Source organism: Oryzias latipes, chromosome 5 (assembly GCF_053564925.1).
Source record: "Oryzias latipes strain Hd-rR chromosome 5, Olatipes_Hd-rR_3.1".
Taxonomy (NCBI): Eukaryota; Metazoa; Chordata; class Actinopteri; order Beloniformes; family Adrianichthyidae; genus Oryzias; species Oryzias latipes.
Window position 1 is genome coordinate 9,201,068 of NC_136241.1, and position 19,840 is coordinate 9,220,907.

The following is a 19,840-nucleotide window of genomic DNA, read 5'->3' on the forward strand; positions in this document are numbered from 1 at the left end:
CTACTCCCCCCTAGCTAAAGACCTTTGTTGCTTTTCATCTTTGTCTCCATGAAAAGAAGATGAATTCATTCATCAAAAACATTGAAAAAAGTTAAAAAAAACATTCAAAAACATATCAATTTGAATCCAGAATCTCTTTTTTTTTTGCATTTGTTTTTTAAAGTAAAGTTTTCACATTAGAAAGGATGCATTACCTCATTACACATGGAAGTCGTCAAACCCCCTTCACTTGAGCAACAAGAACGACCTGAAAAAAAAACTGAACCCTGATAGTTAGAACAAAATATATCATCACCACACGGGGTTCCCACATCTCCCTTCCCTCTCCACCTGCGGCATGCTTGGTGCCAAAGAAAGGAGTGGAGCAATCAACAGAAAACACCATTTGTTATCTCAGCGGACTGGTATGCAGACAGAGGCTGGTGGATCCTGGCAGGATCAGACAAGCCGAAAGGAAAGGTGTCAAAGGAAAAATTGTGATAAGTGAAAATCATATCAACAGGGTTATGCTTTAAGATGGATGTGCATGCTATAGTTTTTTATGAAGCTGCGTGCAAGATAGCACCTCTTGCTGCACGATAGTCTCCATCTGCATGACAAAACATGGAGGGAAAATGGAAGAATGAACTCAGCATGAAGTGTTTTAAGCAAGGCTATAGTCTGGATGCAACGTTGAATCCAGTTAACCACTGGATGATTCCGTTTTTATGTAGCATGGGAGCAATCATTGAGAAAATCGGACTTTGGCCAACATTTAAGAAATGATCTAAACTAAAAGTTGATTTGGGTTAAAGTGACTTGTGGTAACATATTCAGCCTTTGAATCATGTCCTGCTATTCTCTTGGGATCTGTACTTAAATTTCCCCCCACTATCAACCTACAGTCAACAAACAGCATCCAAGAAAAACAGATCATTCTTATTTGTTTTTGGCTGCAGTGAAAAACATTTTTTTCTGAATGAGGGAACAAAAATATGAGGTTTGTCAGGAATCCAACAATTAAAAAGAGACACACTGACGTCAAACGGGACATGAGTCTCAACATCCACGATAAAGGGTCCAGAAGAGGTATTTATAGTCGTGAGTCACTTTTCTAAAGCTCCTTCATGGTTCAGGGCTGTAGAAAGGTTGAAGATCTGATATCATCCGGTGGGAAGCAGACTACACCCTGAACGGGTTACCAGTTTGTTCCCATGCATCAATAGACTCAACGCCAGGATTTATTCCCCATAATCTATATAAAATCAACAATGAACCTCCATGATTTTGGTCTTTGTTGGGGGGGCAACAAAGCACTTTAGAAAATGGGCAAACAGCACACAGAAAGGATTCAGTGAGATTCCAGCTGGCAGTTTTCGTAATGACTCAAACCACAAAGCAGGTCTGTTTGAGTTGGTGTGTCTGAAAATCAACAGAAAACCAGAGGACAGTTCATCAGATGCACTCTAGCAGGTAATGCATCAGAAGCCAGAGTCTGTCTGACTGCCTGTCAGACAGGAAAGGCTGAGGAGCAAAGGACTCCTGTTAACCTCAGACCCCTCTGACCCCTCTTTCTCCAATGAGGCCTTTGAAAAATCTCACACCACTTTCTAAATTACTCCTGAGAGACGAGTGCCGCGGATGTGCCGTGGATTTCACTTCAGCATCAACTTAGAGGGGAATTTGCTGAAACAACTGCTGGTTTGGTTTTTCTATGCACTTTGAAATCGTATCCCAACTTTATAGACTTCACTTCACATCACTCACCTGTACAAATAGTTTTAGTTATTACATAAGTAAATAAACTAGCTGTGGTTTTTAGATTTTGTTTATAACTATGTTTAACCTTGTACAAAACAATTTTTCTTTTGTTATCTTTTATGTAACCTCAATTACTCAATAAGAGCTGAAAGTTAAGATCCTCCTCTTTTACCCAGATGTGGTATAAAAGTCTCCGTTTTGAACTATTTCCAAACCGTTCCCAACTGTGGCGTTTTCCAGGACATTTCCAACTTGGATGAGGGAATCAAAAATGTAAATGGATCTAGTTACCTTCAAGTGGATGCATCGGAATGGAGTGGCGCAGGGGCCTGGGGCTCGCCCATCGTATTTAAATGAGCTCTACTTCAAACAGCATTTTTTTTGTATGCTCCTCTTTCGCAGAAATACTCAGATACGCTATTTTAGGCTTAATATATGTCCTCCATCATCAGAAAAATGCCACAAGAATATGTTAAAAACAGCAAAGACACCATTTTCCTTGGAGTTGGTCTTTCCAGAACTTGTTGGCTTCCTCGTTGATTTGCTCCCTCTGCAGCACAGAGATCTTCCTCTGCGAGCTGACAGCACAGCAGAATTCTTTTTGGAGTTTGACTCAGACTTTCCACGGCTCTCTGCTGCCTGCTTTGATAAATGGAAGTTCTTAGGTTCGCTGTCAGGCCCCTCTACCCCCGGGACTCCTCCTTCCATTCTCACTCCTTTACCTCTGCAATTGCTGCTGTGGGTGAAAAATGACCACAGGGAATAGAATAGATTGTCTGTGCACACTATGGAGTGGAACACCCAGAGAGGCTAGAGGTGGCTGCTGTCCCCAGTAGACCTCGAGTCAACACTTGCTACTAATGGTCTCTCTATATTTGCCTTCTAATTACCCCCTACTTATTGCCCTGCAGCTAGCAACACACTAGACGTGACCTTGAAGCACAAAGAAACACGAAGAAGAAGTTTTGAAAATAAGGCTTTGCTCAGACCTGCTTCAAACCAGCAGGAAGAAAACTGATCCATCACTATCTTGGCTTAGACCAGATTTCAGTGCTTCTAATCAAATCAAGAACCAGAAGCGCTCTATAAATAGGATTGGGGGGATTCTTGTGAGAAAACATTCTACATCTGTCTCTGTGTTAGTGCAGCTGACAGAGAGCGAGAGTATTTGTTCTGAACGTGGGGTCGAAGGTCATCTTGGGAGAGGAGGATTTTTCACTTTTTCGCTCCCGCCTGGCCTCATAATTCAGGTCTCTCGGTAATCCCCTCAACGCCATTGTCACCGCTGACTACGCCCGCCGCCCCGGCCGACTCGCTGCTAGCGACAGCCCCGCTGCAACAACAAACACAGCTTCATCATCATTACGGCTTCTCGCTGCATCAGCGCGACCAGCGGCCCACCTTTAACCACACGCACAGACATCTGTGCATTCGTCAGCAGATCGCAGGCCCAGACAGCACCTCAGGATAAAGCCGGAAACAAAAATAAGCAGCCAACAAGTGAATTTCATGTTTCTCAAGATCTAGCGATTGGTGCTGTACTGGAAGAGAGATGCATACCTGAAGACTGCTCTCCTGTGTTGCAGCTCAGCATGACAAAACAATTCTCTAAATTCCCAGCAGAAAATGGGACTGGTTCCTAGAAATTCCACAGGAGATCTTTTACAAAGCAACTTTTCTACATACTATATCAGTAGCATATAGTCCCAGTTTTGGATAGTTCGACCGGGGATGCGACTTAGACCACGCTCACACCACCCTTGGCAGTGCGTGTTCAAGCGACCACTTCCAATGTGAAGTCAATGTGAATGTGCATAAATCTGCTTTTCAGGCTTCCGTGTTCAAAACTCGTGCGTTCACGTATCACTACGTAAGTTTCTGACTCTATGTTGAAAACGTTTGGCCATTAAACGCACTTTGAATCAAAAACAGGTTTGACCAATTAGGGACCCTGATTTGGAAGTGACGTGTCGATGGCGTCCCTTTTAACCCTTGTGCTATCTTAGTTGATCCCACCCTTACATTGACGTGTTCTCCCTACCATGACAAAGGTGGATAAAGGTGGAAAGATTTCATGTAATCCATGGACACCAGTGAAGATCACAAATCATTGAAGAAAAAAGGGTCAGAGCACTGTCTAGTGGGTCTAGATGACCCAACTCCCAATGGTAAAGTGCCTAGGATAACACAAGGGTTAATGCGTGAACAGTGATCATGGAGAATAAATGAATAATTGCAGAATGTGCCCGGCCAGAATTATATGACACCAAGTCTTTCATATATCATAAAATATGAAACACTTAGGGGCGGCTGTGGAGGGGGCGGTCGACTTGTGATTGGAATGTTCGATTTCCGCCTTCCCCACCCATGTATCGAGTGTCCTTGGGCAAGACACGGAACTGCACCTTGCCTCTGGTGGAAGGTTGGCTCCAGTGTTCGGCAGCGGAGCCACCATCCACGTGTGAATGTGAGTGTGACTCTGTTTCATGACGCTAAATAAGCATAGGCTAAAGCGTACATATATTCAATCTACTATTGTTATCTATTTTATTATTATAATTCCCCTCTCAAGATGAAATGTCTGTTCTTGTTCCAGCACTTTGTTAAATGAATTTCTGCCAAAGGTGTGTCTTAAATATGTTTTTTTTCTTCTCGATAATTCATTTTCTTGGCTGCTGTGATCTATGCTTCGAAGCAACTTATCGTCCAGAAATTACAGTGCTTGTAATACAGCTTTTGTTCCATATTAAGTCCCAAAAATGGTATGTTAAGTTAACAATTGTCTTTGCTCCAGAAATCTTGCATTGTTTCCGTCTGCTTTTCTACTCAAACACACAGCCTGGTTTTGGTGCTGACCACCCAGCTCTCCTCTGTGCGGTGAGACCACAATGAGCTTTCACCTCAGACCTTTCACGTCCTTTAACCTTTCACCTACAGCTCTGCAAAGCTTTCCACAGGCAGCTGTCTGTGGCAGCGTCTGCACACAGAAAGGGCAGTGAGCAGGGCCCAGACCCACCTAAGTCTTTTTTTATTGATGTCTGATAAATATTCAAAGATATATCCAAGAAACTGGCAATCTGTCTGACTTCTGTTGGACCTTTTTATTTCATTTTCAAGGACACGAAAGAAGCCAAATCAATAAACATTGGAGCACTTGAAGTTTGCAGTTTCCGAAAAACATCAGACTTTTTCGGTTTATTGGCTAAAAATATAAATTCAATTAAGGGGAGATCTACTGGCCAGAGATGAAAAAAACAGGGAAGGCAAGGCTATGGGGTGCCGCTTTTAAAGTGAGACAGTCAAATATTAACAGCAATATTTTTGGTAATGAAGTTAGTGCCGATTTTTTCCACAGCCTTCTGTCTGCTTAATCATTCAATCACAATCATTGAATACAAATTAAAAACTGCTTATTTTCCATATGGCAGCCGAGGGCGCTAATCAAATAATGCGAGATTATTAGAACAGAACGTTCTATGACCGGCCCCCCATGCCAAATCCCCGACCCCTACTTATCTACCTACCTTCAAAAAAAAGGGAAAGTTGTTGAGCTAGAAGGAACTGTTTGGGTCAATTCTGTTACTAAGAGACTGGTATTTAGCCAGCATGCACTGGGGTGGGCTTATGATTCTCACCAGGGCAGGAGAACAACAGGAAGCATTTGAAAATTAAATAGAAAAAACACAACAAAATATGCAGACAGAAGAGTGTGGACCACAATGACACGGACATGGATTCTTTACAAAAAAGTAAACAGATCGCCAGACAAAGACATTTTGAGAAAAACTTCTGTTCCAAGTGAGGGTATTTAACTATTTACAAAGAAATAGCTGTTAAAACAGCTCATCCAGTATTTTTGGTCAGCAGGTTGGACATGTCTTGGACCACAACTCTGGTGAGGATTGGTTGAGAGATTCCACAAAATACAGCTTTTATTTTGATAGTCCATTTCCTCTTACCGGCAAGTTCATTTGCATGTTAGCTAAATATTTAGTTTGGAGCTAAACATTTAGCTCCAAACTAAATATTTAGCTAAAAAGTTAAATATTTTATTTGGACTTAAATATTTATTTAACAAATACATTTGTTAAATATTTATTTAACAAATAAATATTTAGTTACAAAACTTAAATAATTAGTTTGTGAGCAAAATATTTAGGTGAGATCTAAATATTGAATTTGCAAACTAAATGTTTACTGTTATAAGATTAAATATTCATATTAAAACTAAACATTTAGTTTGTATACTAAATATATAATTTAAAAAACAATATTTAACTTTAAACTAAATATTTAGCTTGCTAAAATAAAAAATATTTAGTTAGTAAATGTAACATTTATAAACACATGAATTGAAAGATAAAAATTTCCATTTGAAAAAATGAAACCTGTCTTCTCCCCTCCTAAAACAAGCTCTCTTCCACTTTCGGCTTCTCCCATCAGGGGTCGCCACAGCGAACAAGTCGCACGGTAAATTTGGCAATGTTTTACGCCGGATGCCCTTCCTGACGCAACCTTCTCAAACCGGGCTTGGAACCGGCACAAAGGTAGAGAAGGGAACAGGGAGCAGCCCGGAGTCGAACCCCGGTTTCACGGACGGAAGGCGCCGCAAACCAGCACGAGCAAAACTGGCTCCCCCCCTCCTAAAACAAGCTAAATAACCAAAACTATTGCTTTTAATATTTGACTTTCTCACTTTACAAACGGCTCCCCTGAAAAAGGCTGCCCTTAAACCAAAGATCTTTTTCTTTCATGTGTTTTGATTTTCCTTTTTGTCATGTGAGACATCAGGAATAGATTTTTTAATAAGCTCTTATTTCCATTCAGGAAGTCAGCTCACTGCTTAAATCAGTGTCGTCCTGCTTTCAATTCCAGCATAAGGAGACGTGTGTTTCTGATTTGAGCACCAGAGAGCTCTGCTTTAATTTTCAGGAAAACAAACGCACAGTTTATCTGTAGCAGACATACCTGAAGGCTGCCTGAACGACTGCAAGCTTAGAGATAAGACGTCATCTGCCCCCAATTATATTGTTTCGCCATGTGCAGGTGAGCAGCCAATGACATGTGTCTGGAATCAGATCTCCTCACCCTAGTGGGCGTTGAGAAGCTCAGTGGGGAGGACTGAACTGAGACAGACGCAGAAGACAAGTTGGCCAAACAAGCCTGCCACTGTTGTGCCTGTGATGTCCACTGTGACCTCTCTGTCCGGCCTAAGAAGGAGACGGAACGATTCCAGTAATCCAGTATTCACATTTGGAGTCACAGAATCTGTGTGACCAAAAGGCAGCTGTGGATTCTGACTAATAATGTATCGGACTGTGGATGAAGTTCTAACAGCTTTGAGAACAGCTGCTGATTATAGAATTTGTTCTGCTTCTTTTTCCCTAAGCATTCAGCAAAGAAACCCTCCTGCACTGCAGGTTTATGACTGGAGTGAGCATTGACCTCACAGGAAATCTACAAAAAGGAAATCTGCACTAACTCCCATCTATGGTGGGGGGGTTAGATGGATCGGATCGGAGATCACTGATTCGGTGACATTGTCCAAACTTTTTTAATATTACAGTAATCATCTTCTTTTGTTGGTCATTTCTTAGTTGTTTTTTTGATTCAGATATCACACAAAAAATAAACTTCACAGTTGTAATAATGTTTTTTCCATTATCTTTTTATATGTTTCTTCCCTAAAAAAGAGTGTACACTTAGAAATCATTTTATTAAGTATAACTGAGAATACGTATAGCAAATACATCACACTATAGACCAAAGCTACCCAACCTTTTTCGAGCCTCGGGCCGGTTTATTGTCAGATAATATTTTTACTGACTGGTTTAATATTTTTAGCTTCCAGTTTCTGAAAAATCTATTTGTCATGTTTAGCTACTACAAGAAATCTGAAAAGATTAGTAGATTTCTTTTTGCAGATGAGGATTCAGTGAAGGAGAATTGTTCATTTGTAGAATTTTTTCTATTTGTAAAAACTAAATAAAAGCGACATTACAGTTTTTTTTTTCATATAATTCCATCATAACATTGAGAACTGAACCCAGGCTCAAATCATCTTTCAGAACAAGATTTTTCATGCTTAGTTTTTGTTTTTACATAAATACTAGTTCATTGTGTATTTACTTTTTTTAACACACGAACATTTTCTGCGCTAATGTTTCTTCACAGCTACTTGCCTATTTCATCCTTTACTTCCTTTTTACAAGTTTCCTCAGATCAGAAACATCGTCAGTAGGTCGGCAAATTTATTTGGTTGAATCTTCAATTCTCTGTAAAATGTTTGCGTCTGGTTTAAACTTTAAACTTTAACTGAAGATGAAGACGTCAAAGTGGATGCTAACAACCAGACGCTAACATTAGCCGCGACAGACTTTTAGGGTGTGATGGAGAAATAAACCAAAAATGAAACGACGCAACCGTCGTAACACAATTATATTTATGAATCATTATTTATGAATTATAATTATGAATCCACCGTGTCTGCATCGTAATTATTTGTGTGTGTTAAACATTTGAAAATCAGTATTGGAATGGAGTGGAGCAGGGAGCTTGTGGCTAGCCGGCCAACATTAGTGATGTAAATACCAAGCTTGCACCATCAGTCATGTTCAAGTATGTTCTTAAACTGTTCATTTCTGAAGGAGATAGTTTTCTGCGACTCAGACCACACAACAGATCAAGTTAATGCTTTCCTGGTGGGACAACCATGCTCATTTTCCTTCTTTAGTTACTTTTAGGGGCTAAAAAAAGTTGACAATTTCAAGACAATGCAACTTTTTCAAAGGAAGGAGTTTTTTTTAACCGCCAGTCAACCGTTTCAACACCACAAAAGTTCTCCAGACCATCTTAGCCCTTTTAATTAGTGATGGAGACTCATCCTTGAATGCTTGACTGCAGGCAAGCTTCAGCAAGGTGGAGCCACACCTCTGCTTTCAAGAGAGTGGAACATGAGGAGAATGAGAAATTCATTTAGCATACCATGGATGCTTGGACAGGTATGTGGGATTTTCTGCTGCTGTCTGCCCCCCTAAAAGTCCCCTTTTTTATCTAACTCAAATGGGCACTTTTTTGTAAGAAAGCAGCTAATCCCAGGGAGGCATGAAAAGGAGTGGAAGCAGGATCAGGGAGGTGCATCCTTCTAATCGCTTCTGGAGTACAAAGAAGGACAACTCTGAGAGAGCTGTAGGGAAGAGAATCTGCCGAAAGTAAGATGACATATCTTAAAATGGAAGTTGTTAGAACTATTAAAATGTTTTGGTTCCATCTTTCAAGAAAGAGATCATACATTTTTAAAAACGAAAACGTAAAAATGTCAACATCTAAAATATAACCACCAAGAACAATGTGGGATTCAGTGTCTTGCCCAAGGACACATGAGCGGGAAGGCGGGAACTAAACCTGCGATCTTCCTTTCAGAGGTCAACCGTTCTACCCCTGCACCACGACCACCCAAATCTGTTTTACTATTTAAATCAATCAATCAAAACTTTATTTATTAAGCACTTTTCATATAAAAATATAACACAAAGTGCTTTACATTAAAACACAACAAAAATATAAAAACAAGCATGACGATTAAAATAAACGAGAACAAAAATTAAAAAATAGGGCCTCCCTCCCCGTACCCAGCCCCCCTCTCCTTTCACACCTCCCACCCCCTAACTAATGGGGAAAGACAATGAGAAATACCAGAATTGCCTAAATGTATCAGTGGAATCATCTTCTCTCCCAGTTAAACCACTGCGCTCTGAAAGAAACCGTTTCAGAGATCTCTATCAAGAATGTTGCACTTGGCTTCCATATTTTAGTCATCATTATGGTCATCTATCCTCTTCTGCTCAGATCAATGTGCACCAAATCTCTCCACACCCCAATGCACCCCCATTTTTCTGTCGTCGTGTTTGCAGGTGGCACCAGTTTGGTTTTTCTGAGCCAAAAAACGGTACCTCCTGGAATGGAAGAGGAATGTCTGAGCCGCTCAGATCTACATTAGCAGAGCCTGTGTGGATGAGGATTTTTTTAGAGCACTCTTCCCAGATGCCCACTGGTCTACAAACACCAGAGACTAAGCTTACATCAAAAACCCAAGAAAACTAATTGTTAACTAATTGTTTTTGGGATCCATGGAGAAAATCTGAAAGCCCTGCTTTCCACTACACCGAGTAGTGGTTTTCTGAGAGCTTAACAGTAGATTAGATGCACTGCAAATAATAGTGAATATAGCTCAAATTTTTATTTTTTACTTTTCACTTTAAAGACCCACTCTGATGAAAATTGTGTAATTGGTGTTTTTAATGTGTTCTTGTGGCCTTTTCTCTGATGATGGAGGACATATATAAAGAAAACTAGGCTTCAAATTGCATTTCTGAATTTTTCTTTAGTCAAATCGTTGTGAATCTGGAGGAGAGGAAAAAATACTGTTAGAAAAGGATCTTATTTATGATGAACCTAATAGGCTGGGCAGGCCACTAGCTCCCTACTTTACTCCATTTTGATCCATCCACTTGCAGACAATTAGGTCAGTGTTTGTCTTTGTTTTCCTCGTCTGAGCTTGAATATGTCTCAAAACTGCACGACTGAATAGCTCTTTTATTGGATGCCATTTTTGTAGCACCGTTAATGTTAGGTTGAGGGTGTGAGGGGCTGTAAGAGAGTGGGAGAGAGTGTAAACAGATGGATGATGGGAAATGGAGGCGGCTTACGTTGCACCAACAGTCCCGCCCACAGCTCAGAGGCAAATTTCTAGTGAAATCTAGCTGCTCTGCAGAAACTTTGTCTCAGAAAAAGAGACAGTTGTTTTTTTTTTATCTTGGCTAAAAATGGCGTAATCATAACTAAAAGACCACTGGGCGCTTTTTGAAATAGATCAAAAGATGATTAGAGTGGGACTTATGCTTATCTACATGTCCTGCTGTGTTGTACTGAATGCCAATCTGGCTAAATGAATTGTCTAGTAGGTTCTTACCAGCTTCTAGATGTTCATCCTCTCTCATTATTCTTCATTCTATGCTTACACCTTCCAAAAATTCAACTTTCAACCTTAAAATCCATCGAGTTCTTGGAGACTCTTGGCTTTGGAAGCAGCTCTTTGTGATGACAGCAGCAGATTCTTCCACTTGGGTCCACAGGTTCTTGCTTTTTGCAACATGTTTTATCTTCATTGTAGCCACAGAGCAGACTATGCTGCAGATATGCGTTTGTCAGATAGCCTCACAATCTCAGACAGCAGATTTAAAAAAGAAAAAGTCTTCAACAAACAATTTAGTAACACGGCTAGGGCCATTTTTTTCAGCCTTTGTGTCTGGTAGTGATTAGCCTTCAAAGCCGACATTGAGAAACTGGGTGATCTACACCAGATCTTGACACTTATGCCCCATCGTAGCTAAACCTACTAGATGGTTGTAAATTCAGCTGTTAAACACAAAGTAAAGACTCTGTTTTGAAACATTTTTCTTGGCCTTCGAGGGTAATTTGTGTAGAGCTGTAAGAGACAGGAATGCCTTTGTGAGGATTAATTTATGCTGACAATAAAGTGTGTACACACTCCGAGGAGGATTTCTGTCATGCTTCACTGCTTGAGTCACCGTGCCACGAGCATTATTTCAAAGAAAATGTGTTTTAGCCTGTCTCCTCCCGAGAAGGTTGTGTGTTCTGCAACCTAGATTAATACCTCTGTTGCACAAATGACAGCAATGTGATTAATGAAGATTACACACTGAGTGGTTTTGATGGAAATATTGTCATTTAGCTGAAAGGATACAAAGACTTCATTATGGGCTTACATTTAGAGCTCATGGAAATAATGTAAGAAAATAACAATCCCCTTGAAGCTTTTTTGCCAGGCTCTCTCCACTTGTTACAACCCTCAAAGGTCTATGATTCAGTGACAGTAAAATGGGGTTACAATGGAAAAAGCTGGCAAAAATAATCACCCACTTCCCAGAGGATTACTGCTCTGTTTAATCCTCCTTTTAAACGTTTGTTTAATATTAATCATTTATGTTTAATCATCTTTCATGAGGTCTTTATTCAATTAGGCAGCTTGGGTTGAGACGGTTTCCAGTGAACGGTTGTTACACGTTCATTTACAGACATACGGTTTTGTTTGATTTCATCTACTGTGATCAGATCTAATTCAAAGGTTGAGATGGCTTCCATTTGGTTTTGGTTCCTTAACCCTTGTGCTATCTTAGGTGACCCCACCCTTACATTGATGTGTTCTCTCTACCATGACAAAGGTGGATAAAGGTGGAAAGATTTCATGTAATCCATGGACACCAGTGAAGATCACAAATCATTGAAGAAAAAAGGTTCAGAGCACTGTCTAGTGGGTCTAGATGACCCAACTCCCAACATTAAAGTGCCTAGGATACAAGGGCAAGCACAAGGGTTCAAACTCTCAGCGGTCCAACCAACCAAATCAGTGTGGGGCCGTAGAGGAAATCTAATGAGGGAGGAGTCTGTGAAGAAAACATCGCTTTTCTACCACATTATATGTCTCTGCTTTCTGTATGTACGGTCTGTTGATGTTAGTACTTATAGGATTTCCTTCAGTACATAATCACATTGGAGTACTGCAACATTTCCTTTGCATGTGGTACAGTTATAAAGGTTTAAATAAATGGATAGCTGGTCTATTTATCTACTCCTATCAGAGAAATTTGTCTCTGTTAAAAGTGAATCTCTTAAATTCATGCTAACTTGAGATCAAATATGTTTTCTATTTGTTGTCAGACAAGAAAGACTGTAAGGCCTTAAAGACCTAATCCACTAAAAATGTTGTTTTTAACATGTTCTTGTGGCATTTTTCTCATGATGTGGGACATTTATAAATAAAGTTAAGATTAAAATTGCATTTCTGAATATTTCTTCATTCAAATCATTGTGAATCAGGAGCGGGCAAAAAAAAAAAAGGCGCTTGTGATTGTTTGGTAAAAACTACAATCAGTGCGCCACAAGCTCCCTGCCCCGCTCTATTCTGATGCATCTACTTGAAGATAAATCCACGCACGTCTTGGTTTTCCTCATTCTAAACTGGAATGTGGCTGCTAGTGGCACTGGGACACTAGTGTTTAGAGATCAAGGTCCTGTGTAGAAAAAAAAAGAAAAAAAACACAGTGAGGTTTTTGTAAAATTTAGCTTTTATCCTTTTAATTCTTTATTCCTGTTTTCCCCCAAGTTAGTTTGAAAATGTCACCATACCAAATACTTTTTGTGGAACAACAAAGAATATTTATTTAAGCCATAGATTTATTATTATGGCTAATTTTAATAACAAAAGGACTTAAGTTGTGAATCCTGCAAAGTTAATGTGAAAAGAGAAGAAGATTGCACAAACGTTCCTAACAAGAGTATCTGTGGTGCCAACTAACTATGGCTGTTAACTGGAAATACACTGGAAATGTATTGAAATGTAATGTGTAAAGTGAAACATATTCCAGGAAAATGGTTTTCAGAAGCATGTTGTTGTTGTTGTTGTTGTTGTGTGCTGCCTGCATGTGGGAATGCTGCTCTGTGGCAACAGCGTTTCACAGTTTCTGAACGCGCTCAGCACGCTGGGAGGCTTTCTCTGAGGGGATTCATGTCAGTCCTCCAACATCACCGATGCAGAAGCACTCTTCCCCTTTCCTCAAGCAAAGCTGCACAAAGTATTTTTCATGAGGGTTTGTCAAACCTGGTTCCATGCAACCAGCCAGAACAAGCAGACATGTTGGATCTTTCACTGAATTATTTTACTTTTCAATTTTCTGAATTTTTATGAAAGTTATTGAAGTGGTATTCACACATCACCTTTGTTCCTAAGCAGAGTGCTTCAAATGGTTTTATTTTAAAAGGCTTTAAATGTTGATTAGGTCTTATAGAACGGAACTAAGTTTTCTTACATTTTTTTACTGCTGACAAAGAGAATTCAGAGATGAAAGGAAACCCTGTCTTCTCCACAGCTTGGAAAAAAGACAAGCAGTTGCAATGAAAGGTGTGCCATGACTTACTACCATTGCTCCATCCACTGCACGTCTGTTATCATTCAGTTCACTCCCCAGGAGAATCAATTAATGTCCTCTTTTCTTTGTCAAGCTAGTCAATAACTAGATTGAGTTCATCCATAACCCCATTACAGCAGGATGTAACTGGGGGGAGAAAAGACCAAACGGCTCCCATAAATTAATTTTAAGGGGGTCTGATGGTTGGCTTTCTATCGTTAGCAAACTGCAATATCATTTACATTATCATAATGTTTTTTGTATGTCCCAATGAAAAAGCAGTGTCCACATTTCCTGTTCCAGTTTATGTTAGAACAAATTTGTCAACCCTTTGGCTTGTTGTTGATTTTTTCTTTTTTCTTTTTTGGTGAAATCTTGTAGAGTTGAAGTCAACGGATACAGCTCACCACTTCTCCTTCCTGCTCAACTCCACGGACTATCGGATACTTCGCATGGATGAGGACCACGATCGCATGTATGTGGGAAGCAAAGACTACATCCTGTCTCTGGATCTACACGACATTAACAAGGAGCCACTTATCGTAAGAGGAATTCCTCCTGAAACCTACAACTGGATGACCTCGTCTTGACTTTACCTCTAACCCACTCATTTTTCTTTTTGTTTGCTGTCAGATCCACTGGCCTGTTCCGCCTCAGAGGAAGACTGAATGTGTCCTGTCAGGGAAAGACACCAATGTAAGTGATGATCAAAGATGTAGTCATCTGGGAAATTCACCACGTCTGACAGTTTCTGTTCCCAACGTCCCAATTATAAATTAGACTGCTGTCTGACTGACTAATAGTCTAAAGCGGTGGTTCTCAAACTTTTTCTCTTGTCCCCCCCCCCGCGATAAACCTGTGACAAAATAAGCCAATTATGTTAAACTTTAATACCATATCAAAAACCTGGACATTCTGGTGCTAGACACTAGAAAAAAATTAAATAAGGACCATTGACTTTGTAAGAACTATAACATTGAACCTACAGTCAGGACCATAACTATTTGGAAAGAGACACATTCTTTCTAATTTAGTTTCTGTACATTACCACAGTGAATTTTAAATAAAACAACTCAGATGCCATTGAAGTGCAGACTTTCAGCTTTTATTCCATGGGTTGAACAAAATGATTGCATAGAAATGTGAAAAACTAAATCATTTTTTGATTTCATGGGCGTAAGTATTGGACAAAGGACTTCCATGCTATTTCATGGGGAGGTGTGTGCTTGTTATGTCATTATGAGTGAAGCAGATAAAAGGCCTGGAGTTGATTAGAGGACTCGTGCTTGCATTTTGAAGATTTTGCTGTGAACAGACAACATACGGTCAAAGGAGCTCTCCATGCAGGTGAAAGGAGCCTTCATTAAGCTGAGAAAACAGAAAAACATGCCAGAAATTGCTACAGTATTAGGAGTGGCAAAATCAACAGAGTGGTACATCCTGAGAAAGAAAGAAAGCACTGGTGAACTCAGCAACGCAAAAAGACCTGGACGTCCACGGAAGATAACAGTGGTGGATGATCACAGAATCATTTCCATGGTGAAGAGGAACCCGTTCACAACAGCCAACCAAGTGAACAACACTCTCCAGGAGGTAGGCGGATCAATATCCAAGTCTACCATAAAAAGAAGACTGCATGAAAGTAGATACAGAGGGTACACTGCAAGATGCAAGCCACACATAAAACTCAAGTGTATGAAGGCTAGATTGGACTTTGCTAAAAAGCATCTAAAAAAGCCAGCACAGTTCTGGAGAGTCATTCTTTGGACAGATGAAACCAAAATCAACCTCTACCAGAATGATGGCAAGAGAAAAGTCTGGAGAAGGCATGGAGAAGCTCCTGATCCAAAGCACACTACATCATCAGTAAAACACGGTGGAGGCAGTGTGATGGTCTGGGCGTGCATGGCTGCTGGTGGCACTGGGACACTAGTGTTTATTGATGACGTGACAGAGGACAGAATCAGCCCAATGAATTCTGAGGTGTTCAGAGACAGACTGTCTGTGCAGATCCAGGTGAATGCAGCCAAACTGATTGGGCGGCGTTTCATAACACAGATGGACAATGACCCAAAACATGCAGCCAAAGCAACTCAGGAGTTTATTAAAGCAAAGAAGTGGAATATTCTTGAATGGCCAAGCAGTCACCTGATCTTAACCCAGTTGAGCATTTCACTTTTTGAAGACTAAACTTCAGACAGAAAGGCCCACAAACAAACAGCAACTGAAAGCTGCTACAGTAAAGGCCTGGCAGAGCATTCAGAAGGAGAAAGTACTCAGAGTAAATAATCCTTTACAAAGTATAAATAAATTAGATAAAGGATCATTCACTTTGTATGTTCTCAAACTGTGGGGCACGTCTCCCTGTGGGAGGGGGGTGGCACGGAGGCATTATATCCATTACATGCATTTCTTCATTCTCCAACAAATGTGATCACAGGTGCAAAGAAAGGCAGGTGTAGGTATCCAATCCGTACCGGTTGCATGTGCTTAACGTTCTCTAAAGATGTTAAAACCACCATTAACAACAATAATGACGTCTTCAAATGTCACGGTTAGTTAGTGTAGTAATAGGTTAATGTAGGTGACGCAAGAACCACGGATATGCGGTCCCGAAGCGCGGTTTGTTTATGTGACGCCACGAAAACAATTCCAATGTCCAAATTCCCTATCTCAAAGATTTGACTAGGGATTTACTCTGCCTCTGTAACTCTAATAGCATGTTTCTGGCACATAGGGATTTTTTTTTTTTATATGACTTTATTTTAATCTAGCTTGGTTGGCATGGAAAGCTTTCCTGAGCTCAACCTGGTGAACCTGCCATGAAGCAACTGAATGAACCTTTTTTTTCTTATTTTTTTCCCCTATTGCTGCAAATTGAGGTGATCCATGTGTAAAATGAAAAGCATGTTCTCGGGCTCCTCATGATGTTTTCTGCGGCGCCACAGTTGCATGGAGGAGCACTTGGAGCTCCTTCCTCTGTAGACTTGCTGTGAAGCTCCTATTGACTGTCTTTTTTTGCATCCCTGATTGCTGATTGCATGCAGCTGCCACCAATTACACTCTTAGAGTGACTCACTGAGTGCAACCTTTGTCCTTTTTATAGCAAGAACTTCAAAATGCCTTCATTTGCCTTTACAGTAAATCTTATCCTAAAACAAAATTGACTTTAATTATTATTTCCTTACCTTTTGTGGAGATGGATAAAAAGCTTAAATTGGCCAGTGGAAGAGGCAGGCCTGTCTGAAGTGTTAATGAGATTCAGACAGCCGCTGCCGGTGTGGCCCCCACAGGACGAGACGGGAACTCATCATTGACATTTATGCTAAAAGCATGAATGCTAAACGGGAGATCTCTTTTGATCTGGCCTGCATGAGCAGAGAGGACTCTGAAAGTGATGAGGGCCATGCCCCCCCTCCTGCCCCCCCTCCTGCACAGGCGTCTGTTTATCCAACTGGAATGTTCATTTATTCGTTCCTGGTGACCTGAACTCCCCACAGCCTGCAGCTACGTTGTATCGGAGCAGGAACGTCCGCTTGTGTGTGTGTGCTGCTGCGTGTTAGAGGTTTGAAATTTCATCCTTGGGAAAACGGAGTAAAAACTAGTTACTGTGAGATATCTTAGTGATGGCTGTTCTTCGGTGAATGACAGATGATGACAACTGAACAGCTATTCGGGGGGGGGTAGGTTTAGGCAGAAGGTCAAAGGCAATCATCCCTGCTGTGCTTGTTGTGGGGGAGCACAAATCCATGCTGAATAATACACGCAAAAGACCACATTTGTAGCCATTCACAGTCCATCCACTCCAAACACTGACTGTGCATCAGTCAGGTTTACTCATTTTAGGTCCAATTCTCATCCCCCATCATCCAAATTCTTTGTTTTGTTTCTACCAGGTATCCCGACTTTGACTGTAAAGCACTTCAGATCAAGCTGAGTCACTTCTTTAACTGTAATATTTTCAGAAGGCAGCTGTCTCCGTTTTCATCATTTTCATTTTGTTTTTTTTAAATTCGTGTCTTTGTGGTCTTGCCCCACATTATCTCCACATTAGCTCCGTCTTGCTCTCTCAGGTCAGCAGATCGGTCACTTTCTATTGTCTCCAGGACAAAGGAAGGCTCAGAGGTGATGGTGCATTTTCAGTTGCTGACCTAAAATTGTGTATAAGTTGCCTCTGCGCACCTCATCAATTTGTTTTTTAATCTATACTAAGGCATTTACTTCAATTTCAGATAGTAAAAAATTCCTTTGTGTGTATTTATATTTAATGTAATCTTTCTCAGATTCTGTGTTAATCCCCCTTAAATTTGGGTTTAAATTCAAATTCTACTGTATTTATTGAGCCCTTTTCCTGTTACAGAACACCTCAAAGTGCTTTTATTATAAAAAACTAAAAAACTAAAAATAATAGTCAAAATAGAAATTATGATAAAACAATAAACCAACACACAGGCACATTCTACGAAAGCAAACAGAGAAAAACAGTCCATAAAATCAAAATGAAGCATGAGGAAATGTAAAACCTATTTAAACGCTGAGCTAAAAAGTCGAGTTTTATTTTTTTTTTCCAAACACCCACAGTGGATGAAGCCCTCACATCCTCAGGCAGGCTGTTCTGCAGGCGAGGCCTCACTGCCGGTTTCTGATCTAACCTTTGGGGACCACCAGCAGACCTGCACCTGAGGACCCGAGGCCTCTGGGAGGCTCAGAAACGAAGTTGTTCTGATATAAATTAAGGTCCAATTCCATTTAGACTCTTATAAACTAATAAAAGAATCTTAAAGTCAATTGTAAAGCATTTAGCACATTGGCTATCTAATTTTCTGCATAACAAGAGGACATATAAGGATATAAATCTTAAAATCCATTTTTAATTTATGTGTTTTGCTAGAACTTTGCCTACAGTAATACTTTGATGTATCATTGTCTCCGACCACAACAATTTTAACTCGTGTCACTTGAAAGGTCTTTCCAAACCCTGTTATTATAGATTTTCTCATGAATGTGTTACATTTCAATTGAACCGTTGTCTTTTGGTTTAGTCAAACCCAGAATGTGTTTAATTGTTTGTGTAAATAAGTTTGAATTGTTTTTAGCCCTAATCCTAGCAGCAAATTCACTCCACATCCCAGATGCAGCACTTTTGTTGGACTGGCCAAACTGAGGATTTTTGAACAGCTGCTGGCTACAAATGCTTGTTGAATATTCATTTGTGTGTAGCATTTTTTATTTTTTACTGTTGTTATTCTTGCAATGAAAGTCTGTAATCCTGTCGGACATTTTTTTCTTTCTCCAAAGGGGGAATGTGGAAACTTCATCCGCCTAATTGAGCCGTGGAACCGAACCCACCTGTATGTGTGTGGAACAGGCGCGTACAACCCCATCTGCACATATGTGGACAGAGGACGCAGGTCACAGGTAACCAAAGACACAAGTGAGCACCCATGGAGACACTTTGACCTTTACTCTTTAGTTCCTTAAGAACACTGTCAGTCAATCAGGCTGGACACCTCCTTCTGCTTCTAAAACTCAACCTTCATCATCTCTGATTCTTTTGCACCATTTTCCACATCTTAGTTTTTTATTGATTTGTCTGTCTTCAAATCTGGTGCTGTGGGATCCTCACCAGACCCTCTGAACTCAGTAAGGCTCCAATCTTCCCTCTAGGTCTAGGAACGGTAAAGTGTCGTCGTAAATTTCAAAATTAAAGATGAAATTCGGATTCTTGGGATTTGGTTCAGCAAGAACGACTGCCACCAAGCAAACGGGTCTAAAAAAGGAAAAGGAAATTGGTGAAAAGATCAACCAACGGGACAACAAAGATATGAACTATAAAAACTAAAACCCATATCTACAATATTTCCCCCAACACAAAAAAAAACAATGTTTCTAAATGAACAAATAGCTAAACTGGTGCAGGGGACAAATAGACAAGGGATGTATTAAAGCAAAGAAAGTGGAGGTCTTGGAGTACCTGATTCAATCATTTTCTGATATGTATCCAGTTTCTAAAATCGGATTCAGAATCAGAATCCTTTATTGTCATTTTACATATTTATACAATGAAATTGTAGCAGCCTTGGAGTGGTAAAAAACACTTTAAATAATCAAAA

General features: G+C 40.2%; 1 protein-coding gene across 4 annotated transcripts in view; it reads left to right on the top strand.

The window, feature by feature from the left end:
* sema3fa (sema domain, immunoglobulin domain (Ig), short basic domain, secreted, (semaphorin) 3Fa) overlaps positions 1–19,840 on the top strand; it is a 69,104-nt gene that overhangs the window by 28,243 nt on the left and 21,021 nt on the right. For all 4 annotated transcript variants that reach the window (XM_011492622.4, XM_011492623.4, XM_078947020.1 and 1 more), the window contains exons 3-5: positions 14,109–14,269; positions 14,361–14,423; positions 19,026–19,145. In XM_011492622.4, coding sequence (XP_011490924.1) covers positions 14,109–14,269; positions 14,361–14,423; positions 19,026–19,145 — 344 coding nt within the window. The remainder of the gene's footprint in view (positions 1–14,108; positions 14,270–14,360; positions 14,424–19,025; positions 19,146–19,840) is intronic.